The sequence below is a fragment of the Strongylocentrotus purpuratus genome, unplaced genomic scaffold (genome assembly GCF_000002235.5).
Source record: "Strongylocentrotus purpuratus isolate Spur 01 unplaced genomic scaffold, Spur_5.0 spur5_scaffold_19, whole genome shotgun sequence".
Classification (NCBI taxonomy): domain Eukaryota; kingdom Metazoa; phylum Echinodermata; class Echinoidea; order Camarodonta; family Strongylocentrotidae; genus Strongylocentrotus; species Strongylocentrotus purpuratus.
In genome coordinates, this window is record NW_022145604.1 from 1103433 (window position 1) to 1113347 (window position 9915).

General features: G+C 36.9%; 1 protein-coding gene across 1 annotated transcript; it reads left to right on the forward strand.

Annotated features, from left to right (window-relative positions):
- Positions 1-1001: 1001 nt before the first annotated feature.
- On the forward strand, positions 1002-8816 carry LOC756993. Its single transcript, XM_030989994.1, has 8 exons — positions 1002-1330; positions 2198-2279; positions 3626-3844; positions 4334-4411; positions 5114-5192; positions 5812-5858; positions 6417-6481; positions 7169-8816. Exons 1-8 carry the CDS (start codon positions 1287-1289, stop codon positions 8094-8096), a joined length of 1542 nt encoding a protein of 513 aa, XP_030845854.1. The 5' UTR covers positions 1002-1286; the 3' UTR covers positions 8097-8816.
- Positions 8817-9915: the final 1099 nt, after the last annotated feature.

Below are 9915 nucleotides of genomic sequence, written 5' to 3' on the forward strand. Positions count from 1 at the left end.
GCATCTCTTATTTCCGCTTTCAAACAATAATTTCTTTAACATAGTGTTTGTATGAAGTATGTATTTTATGAAGTACATGTTCTACATTTCCTTCATATACTTTTCTTTTCGCCCCCTTTTGCACACATTTTTAAAAAACTTTTTTGTTTAAACTTACAGAAAACTTGAGGGGTTTTAATTACCCCCCCCCCCCCCCCCTTGAGTACGCGCCTGGGGAGGACACACGATTTTGCTACAGTTAAATAATCAGCAGTTGCTGTAGTGACATTTCAAGAGTGGCAAACAACTTCAAACTCATGCGGAGAAATTGAAATTAGAATAATATCGCTTAATTCGCTTTTCAAAACAAATCGGAGATGCATAAAGTTAAAATATTAAGGATTTGGGCGCAAACGCAATTGGGTGCCATTAGCTGTCGAAGGCAACTGTCGGGGCCGGGCCGCTAAATATTATTCAGCGGAACCTGACTTGATACCTCAGTCTTCGCTTGTCTCTTTCAGTCTCTCTGACTGTCACCCCCCCCCCCCCCCCCCACCCCGTATCTCTATTTTTCACATTTCACATCAATCTTTATCACTGGTGCTATCTCATTTATACTATTTCCTCGAATCTTCTGCCTATGTGAGCATTCGGACTGAAAAACTTTATTTTTGATGGAGAAAACGGGAACAAAAACGGGGAGAAAACAGTATTGTTGTCCTTCGTATAGATCTAATACTGATTGATTGATGATATATTTTATTTCAACTTCAGTAAAAAAAAAAATCAATAAATATTTACAATATACATATAAAATCAACTTAAATATGTGAAACAAAGTAATAACATTTAAAATAAGACCAATTTCATGATAAGTGAACAATTATAAAGGCAAAAACTACCGATTGGAAAGACCGTCTGTACTACGCATGCAAGACACGTAAATTCTTGCATATACGTGCTGAATAGAATAGAGGGTTTTCGCACCGGCTGCGGTCTGACTACATGTACATGTAGTTCGCTTTAAAATATGCTGATTTACTGAAATTACTATCAGGGATGCATGATTATTATTATTTCTATAGTCAGATGTTGTCAATTTTGCCCGTGAAATCTTTCTATAAGTATATACGAAACTTCATTTCATTTAAATTGATTTTTACGTGAATAAACAGCTGGCATCCATTATTCCGAGTCTACGACATTGAGGTCAAAGGTTGTTGATACGAGCAACAAATGACGCTCAATATTTTATCAATGGAAATGTAGAATTATACGGGACTATTGTGTTCACTTATGCCAACAACATGAACGAGGAGCCAAAGGTCTCAAAGCGGATAACACGTAAATTGTAAGTGGATCAATTTTGGTGTTCATTTGACTCTATTTTCAGCGCTAAATATCCAATGTTCTGCCCTTTATTTATGCCAGTCCCACGCACTTAGATATGTGTAACCAACTCACTGTGTGATGAAACGAAACTTGCACCGAGTGAAAGGCATTAGAATTGGCTACTAGTACTAGACCGAGTAATAACATGCTTTGCTGCAGTGAGTGAATGGGAGTTTCTCAGTTTTATGATTAAGACATGTTTTGTTGTTTAGTTTATTTTACTATCATGCAAAGCATTGATATTCTTTTACTGAGTCTTTGATCATCAGCATGACATAGCCATAGGCCGGGTCTACAATTATACTTTGATTCAATTAGTTGATAGATCAGCGCTAGTTCAGAACAGAAGTGTATCTAGACTTTGACCCGTAATACCTGGGTGGAGATACCCTACTAAAACATACCGAAAATTGACTAAATCTTCATCAATTGTTCAAATAATGGTCATGATTTAAAAGTCGTTATGTTTCTTACCTGTTTTGTGTCAATTTTCATAATTTTTTTGAGTATTATTCCTAAAAACAAAGACTTATAATATACTTTCTCACAGGATTCACGGCAACTGCTACACAATACAATTGCATACTGTACCGACAGTGGGGTGCGGGCACTCGCGTGTGTTAAGTTAGGGACCGTAATGATGAATTGCTTAGATTTTTACTTTATGTGTTTTCATTAAAACCATCTTCTTAACCCATTGACTGCTTTTTTTGTTCTCACAGACTTTAATAATGTTTAATGTAGTCTAGGAGTTCCCCCAAACAATTTGTTAGTACCAGGGTAGACTACCCTTTTATAAAGATCTTTATTTTCTCTTTTTGAACAGGGAGAGATATTTGAACAGAGAGAGGGTTGAGCAGAGATTTGACACCTCTGGGCAAGGACTGACCAGTACACACCCACTGGTGGTGAGTATTCACTATTCTTCAGTGCAATTTGACAGTAACTTTACTACTTTAGTCAATAAACTGGATAGATATTGTGTGGTTTCACTACATTCATGTTACCCTCTGTGTTAAGGACTTAACCTGAAGTGGCCGGAGTGGCAATGCCTAAATCGAATGCGGACGAGAATGGGGGGTGTAAGGTCAATATGGTAAGATGGGGCTATGCCCAAGACGAAGATACTCTGTGACTGTGGAGAGACTCAGACGATGAACCACATCTTGCAGTGCGGCGTAACGGGTTGCACAGATGAAGACCTGGCCCTTGTTAATGAAATGGCCATTGCAGATGGAATAACTTAATTGAATTCAATTTAATTTAATTAAGGAACTCAACATAACTATCTTGATCTAAGGATACACGAACGAACGAACAATCCTCTGTGTTTAATTTAAAGAAGGCCATTAACAGAATATGACGTCGGTGGGGTGACAAAACCTTGTACACTATCTCAATTTTTTGAGATTTTGATTTTGTTGCATAATTTTGTACCTAATGGCCTACGACACCACCTGATAAATCCATGGAACGCCTCCTTCTCGGTTTTTTCACAAATTCCACACAAACACCCTTAAACTAAACCTCGTAACTTTAACCCCCTCTGAAGCTGCACTGACAAAACCTTGTAACATAATATACGTAATTCCTTTTCCTCGTAACTCACACATGGCCTATCAGTACCAAAGTTAGTGTATTCAAATCCTTGTAACTTATTCAACCAAATCCTCATAACTCATTCAGAGTTGAAAGTAAGAACTCGTATCTCAATTTGAATACAAACTAAAAACTCGTATCTCAATGTAGATAAACGCAAAAACCTCGTAACTCACTTTTATATATATACAAACAATTATTTTACTGTATTTCAACAATGACATTAAAAATTGTATAAATATTCCAGTTTTAAAAAGAAAGGACGGTGTCACAGCAATAAATTTGTTGAGACAGGAATTTTTTTTCGCTCTCCTGATAATTCATGATTTTTGAGATGAGTTTTGTCACCCCACCGACGATGATACAATTAGATTTGTCTGCGTACGATTATCATATATCAAAATTACATATGAGATAATGTAAACATTTTTTTTTTCATAATGATGGGAATTCTTATTGTACATGTCACCATTTAGTGATTGCATACAGGTCATATCATGACAGTATCATGTTCTGCAAAACAGTTGAGGAAAATCATTGTACTTGCGTTAAAAAATTCACGCTGTACAATACAGTGTACATGTAAAGATATATGTGATTTGAAAAGAACAATATTGGCAAATTTTTTTTTTTTCTTCTTCACAAATTTTATCAGGTGAAGTTAGAGTTGGCATATCTGATAGCTAATGAGGATGAAAAGAGGAAGGATGGAGAGAAGCAAGGAGCAGACTCCTCTCAAGATGACGGCAGGAGAAAAGGAGAAAATGCATCTCATCATGGTACCATGCCTAGGATCAGGTCACTCCCTCAGAAGAAGACCAGAGTTCAAATGTCAGAGATAGAGAGACTAGCCAAGACTGCTCAATCTGCTCTGGTAAGTATTCTTAATTCAAGTATTGTTCTCTCTTTCTTTCTCTCTCTCTCTCTCTCTTTGTCACTTTTTTCTCTCTCTCTCTCATTTTTGTCCTTGTGTCTCTCTGTTTGTATGTATGTCTCCCCCTGTCTGTCTCAGTGTTTCTTTAGATTTCTATACATTAAAATGGTAGGGGGGTGGTGGGGAAGAAAGACCCCCAGTCTCCATCTCTCCTGCTTTCAATTATTTCACTGGATTTAAATTCACAATAATGTCTTTATCCATATACCTATGAAAGGAGCACACACTTATATTCCTTTTGAAGTGCTGTAGCCAGCACTAATAAATGCAAATTAATATTTTATTTTCGGGTTATCTCATTCAATATAGTTAAAATTACCAATTAAATGATGCAACTAGACATAGAATATTTCTCAAGATGTGAATGACAGCAGTCACTCTACTCTTTGAGCTTCATTTGTATTAATTTTTTTATCTTTTCTCTTCCAGAAAAGTATTGATGCAGATAAGATCAGTACAGTGTATCGCTTCAGACAACAGATGATTCCTTATGAAGTCAGACATCAGGTTTGTATTCATGCTTTTTTCTATCTTTCATTTGGAAAATACTTTTACTTTTGCAAACAGATGCATTGATCCAGGGACCAACAGACTAGTTCAGGACTAGTTCATTCACAAATGACCCTTGAATCACAAATAAACACAGTATACTTTAAATTTCCTTGATGGAGAGTTCTGATACTCTGTTGAAAAAGATGTTCATGATTCAGTAAGCGGGAAAGAGATATTATTCTGATCTTTGATCCGATTCAAATTAAACTGATTGAATCTTTGCGCAGCACAAAACGTACACCATGCGGTACAAGGGTCTGAAAATCAGACTATGTACTATGATTGCAATCCCTAAAGTCGATTGGACAACTAACTGTCATTATATTCCCACAAAAAGACATCTTCAAGCCCTTAGGGAAGTTCTAAATTAGTATTATCTTTCAAATGCCGATGGAATTTAGTTCTTTCATTTTTTTGGCCTGCAAATGGGCCATAGTACCTTTAACCGAATCTCTCTCCATATGTTTATATATTTGTATTGTCATTCTAAAAATCCTTCCCCACTCTCTCCCTCTCCTTCTGCCTCTCCCTTTCTGTCTCCCTCTCTCTCTTTTTGCCTCATAATCTCCCCCTTTCTCACTCCTCTCTTTGTTTCCTCCCCCCCCCCCCTTCCCACCTTTGTTCCCTCCTTGTATTTCCTTGATACTCCAACCACAGGGTAAAGTGAAGCAGGTCTCAACGAGTGTCCATGCTATGTTGAATGCTGAAGAAGCCTGGAGGTATAGAAAAGAAAATGGTGAGAGATTGGATGCACATGAATGAGAAACTAAGAAATCTCTGGGAAACCAGTGACCTACGAGAGAGCTTTGGGGACAAACAAAAGTTCCATAAGGGGTGGTCAGGTGGAGGGGGGAGGGGGGGGGGGGAGGCTAAAGAGGCCCTTTCAATCTGCTGTCATATACATGTATCACAAATCCTAAAAAATAATTTTTGTGTTGTCAATGCACCATCTCTCTATGGCTCTAATAAGGGAAGATTAAAGGGTCGTTACAGTATCATTAAGCTAATATGGACAGTATCACCAGTTCAGCACAACTTTGACCCACTCTGGGATCTAATTAACTTTACAATTCCTCTGTCTGTTATCAGTTTGCAAATGGTGTTTTACTTTCATTAAAATTGTTTTCTCTCCCCTGGGATTAATGTTGCTCCCCATATTTCATCTTATCTTGATGTTTCAGTTTAATAACAATAATTGCTACGATTGTTGCATTTATTTTGGAATAATATACATGTACGCTATGTACATGTATTCAAATATAAAGCATAAGCAAAATAATTAAGAGCAAAGATATAAACATACTTTACCTGTTGGTCACATGTTTAGAAAATATATTTGTCTACTTTGTTTTCAGATGAAAGAGCAAAGGTAAAGATATATAGAGAGCAACAAAAGGCTAAGGTAAGCAAGGCCATAATTTTGATTTTTGTAAAGAGTGTCTTTCATAGGTATCTCACATTTGCTAATAGAAATGAATGTTGATACTTTTTTCTTTGTTAAGTGGTTATCAAGAGCATATTCCCAGCAATACATGTAGTGTATCTTTTAAGATTAATATCACACACCATTGGCTCAAATATTATGTTGTGACTTTTGCTTTCACATTTACCGTTCTACAACTAGATCATGGAAAAAGTAAAGTATAAAATTAAGCATATTGTTACAATTTTGTCCTTTCACAGAAATGTCTAGCGTTACATAGTAATGTAATGCCATGTATGTCTATATTAATTATCACAGTCGGGCTAACTCGGACCCAGGAACAACTTGGCTCATTGGGATTATGGGGCCGAGTTGTCCCGGCATGATTGAATTTTTTAATGAAATCTTTTAGGGTTAGGGTTAGGGTTTAGGATTTGCAGCAAGGCCGAGTTGTCCCCGAGTCCGAGTTAGCCCGGATCTGTATTATCACAGTCATAACCCAGTGTTAATTGTAATTTTTCTTTGAACTGTCCACAGGCCAAGGATAAGGCTGCTCAAGAGGCCAAGCAGAGAGAATTGTCCAAGCTACCTCCAGGAATCAGGTCAGAATCTTTCAGGAAATTAATATTGTGATGATTTCTTTTCTTGACAATAGTATGTTGGAAATCTTCTGTGAGCTGTACTCATACTCTGGACATTCTTCATGAAAGAAAACTTTATGATTTTGTTTTTCTCTAGAAAATAATTATTAGGGGATATGCTGCAAATTATCTAGCTTTGATCATGCAATGCCGTATGTTTCTTCTTTAAAGTGTATTTCATAATTGCATAGTTAATAATTGGTTCTATATCTGTAGCGCAAGTAGTTTAGAAGTAAACTGAAAAGACAATGTAATGTCATCTGCTCATTTTAGATGCTATTGCTAGTACATAGTTCTGGAAGGGCAAGTCCATGGTGTGTGCTCATTTAATGTCCAATGTGTTTTAAGTTTGTTTTAGGGGTCTTATGAACATCAATTTAGAAGAAAAAAGTTGTTATCATTATACTTGATGTTTTGCCTGATCCAGGATCTTTGTCTATTAGGGCTAGTATACAAATTTACGAAGATCATGGACTTATCCAAATAATAAAGCAGACATATGTAAGACTTCTAAAATATTATGAATGTTTGATTTGTACTGCATAAGTTGTAACTAATTATAAGCATTCAATGGAATGCCTTCCCGTGTATAGATTTTATGACAAAACTTTAAGTGGTTTTACATTTTAATTTTTTATTATTTTGTAGAATGGAAATAAAGAGGCAACAGGAAAAACGCAACAACAATCCAGTACTTGAGAAACTCTTGGAACCTGATCGATGCAAAGCCTCCTCACCTCAATCCAGCGTTCCCATGGCAACTGAAGATAGCTTTGCTGATGAGGAGGGAAGCCTGTATGAAGATGACTTTGAAGAGGAAGAAGATGACGATGCAGTTGATAGTAGGGCAGGTAGCTTATCTGGAAAGGAACCAGGGATGATTGATGAAGACGGGATTATAAAGAGTGAGGACAGTGGTAGCGGGAGAACTGAAGATGAGAATGAAGATGAAGCACTCATAGCTGCTGTCACTATCGCCAATGACGCAGGGAGTGTTTCCTCATTCACACCTTCCACGTTTACATCAGTGACTTCTCGACCCCAGAGCACAAAATCGGCACACCAGGATCAAGAAGAGGCTATGACGTACGAGGATGACAGCTTCGAGAGTGAGGGGGACGAGGATGAGGACCAGAGTGTGTTCATGACAGACCTCAATCCAGGGAGTGCAGGCGGGAGTAGGAGCAGCTCAAGGGCGCCAAGCAGGCAGCACCGTCAGGACGTCATCGACATGGTGACAGAAGAGAGAAGCGTATCTGAAACAAGCTTGAAGCTTGATCATCCCAAGCAGGTCAAAGGTCATACAGGTGATAACCCCGGGTCGGGGGAGGTCAGGCTGTTGGCCAATCAGCTGTCCCGTGCCGTTGTGAGGAATGCGGCTGAAGAGGAAGGGGTGTCCTACTCCTCTATGTCCTCTATCCGGAGTGATAGGTCGAAGGTCGCATCAGAGGATGTTGAACAGGCTCAGGGTAAAAAGAAAAATAGGCACAAGACACAAGAGTACACGAGAACAGAGAGTGTCATCTCTCTGAGCGACAGAGTGAAGAGGGATTTAGAGAAGGAAAAAGATGCCTAAGGATCGCCTATACATGTATTTAGGGAATTTGTATACATTACCTCATGACCATTTGCGTATTGCGTCACCATGAAGTCAGGGCAACATCACTAGATGTCAATTCTAGCATATCCACAATCATTTCACAGCTTTATTTTTATACATATCTGGTCAAGTTTATTGAATTAAAGCCCCTCTGCACTAGTTTGGCCAGGAGGGATTAAACCTCCATGCACGGTCACTGACAGATGGTTATCTCATCAAATCAGCTCTCAATTAACATAAGAAAAAGGGGATCATGGGGATGGTCACAGATTAGGCATTGTTTGCTATGTAAAGGGCGCAAGTAGCTATAAGTAGTGCAAAGGGCCTTTAAGATAAGTTGCATGTTATAAATGTTTGCATTATCATTATCATTGCCATTGGAAGTGATAATAGGAATTGTGACTTTGTTCAGGTATTATGGTGACACATGCCATATTGAGTTTTGTTTGGACTGGCTGAAACATACATACAGTGCAGCTAACTTAAATCTTTCACCATTCGTAATAAAAATGGCCAAAATATCACAGGGTACAACCTAAATTTTATTTTGTATATAATAGTTAGGTATTTCAACAGCTGTATTTGAGTACATTAATCTTTGTACATTTGTACTAAATCTTGTTTGTGTGGTTGTGTGTGCTTAGTCAAAGATGTAGCTTGTATATAATAGATTGAATGTCTGGGTTGATCTTCTTATCTTCCTAACATCTTGCCATTTACATCTGTATCATTAGATGGTAGAATTGTTGGTCTTTTTAGTATTTATCCAAATGTAGATGACTTCCCTGCATTTTTATGCTTCCTCAGTCCTGTGTCTTAATTTTCAACCTTTTGTTTTCTTCTTTTAAATATCCTGAAAAATAAAATAGTGACAATCAATATTAATATACATGTATATAGGTGTATCATGTGAAGTCTAACAGAGCTCAGGTTTTGTTTGTCATAATTATGGCTGACAGCGGCTGAATAAACCTTGGGATAAACGTGTACAATTTGACAGTGTGAAGTGTTATTAACTTGTTACCTTTGAATGTATCACAAATGTATCCACCGGATGTATAAGTACTATCTGCAAATTTTGAGCATAATGTACCAAGTTACAAATATTATACTTCAAGTCATAGCAACAGAACAATTGTAAGGTTAGGTTTGTTGAGATTATCAATATTAAAATCTATCAAAGATGTAAGTACTTAGTTCTGTGGTGATTTTAACCATAATTGCTGCATGTGTTAAAAGTCCTTCCAACTTTTCTTCCAGTAGCTTCCAGGTTTGCCAATCAGGTTATATTATCCTCTATGAATTTTTTTACACAAATTTATATTTTTATAAATAGGTGTATTGTGCTTGTATAGATCATTTAATCATGATAAAGTACACCTGTACTTTAATTTAGACAACGTAAACTTGTTGCAGTTAAGTATTCATGAACATCAGTGTTCATCAACAGCACAATTTTCAGGTTAGATTCGTTGAGATTTTCATTGTATTAAAATCTATATAAATGATGTATGTTCTTTGTTCTGTGGTGATTTTAACCATAATTGCTGCAGTATGATCCAGGTTTGCAAATCGGGTTATTAAGAATTTGTTTACACAAAGGTATATTTTTATAAATAGGTTTATTGTACTTTTATAGATCATTTAATCATGATAAAATACACCTGGACTTCAATTCAGACAATGTAACTTGTTGCAGTTAATCTCTGTATTCATGGACCTCAGTGTTCTAAACTTGTAAATCTAGTTTTAAAATAAATAAACCGATATAAATAACAATCTATACAATGAAATG

Coding starts and splice junctions, on each gene's coding strand:
- LOC756993 (XM_030989994.1), top strand. CDS start 1,287: ATGAACGAGGAGCCAAAGGTCTCAAAGCGGATAACACGTAAATT. Junction 5,193..5,811: donor GAGGTATAGAAAAGAAAATG/GTGAGAGATTGG, acceptor CTTTGTTTTCAG/ATGAAAGAGCAAAGGTAAAG. Junction 6,482..7,168: donor AAGCTACCTCCAGGAATCAG/GTCAGAATCTTT, acceptor ATTATTTTGTAG/AATGGAAATAAAGAGGCAAC.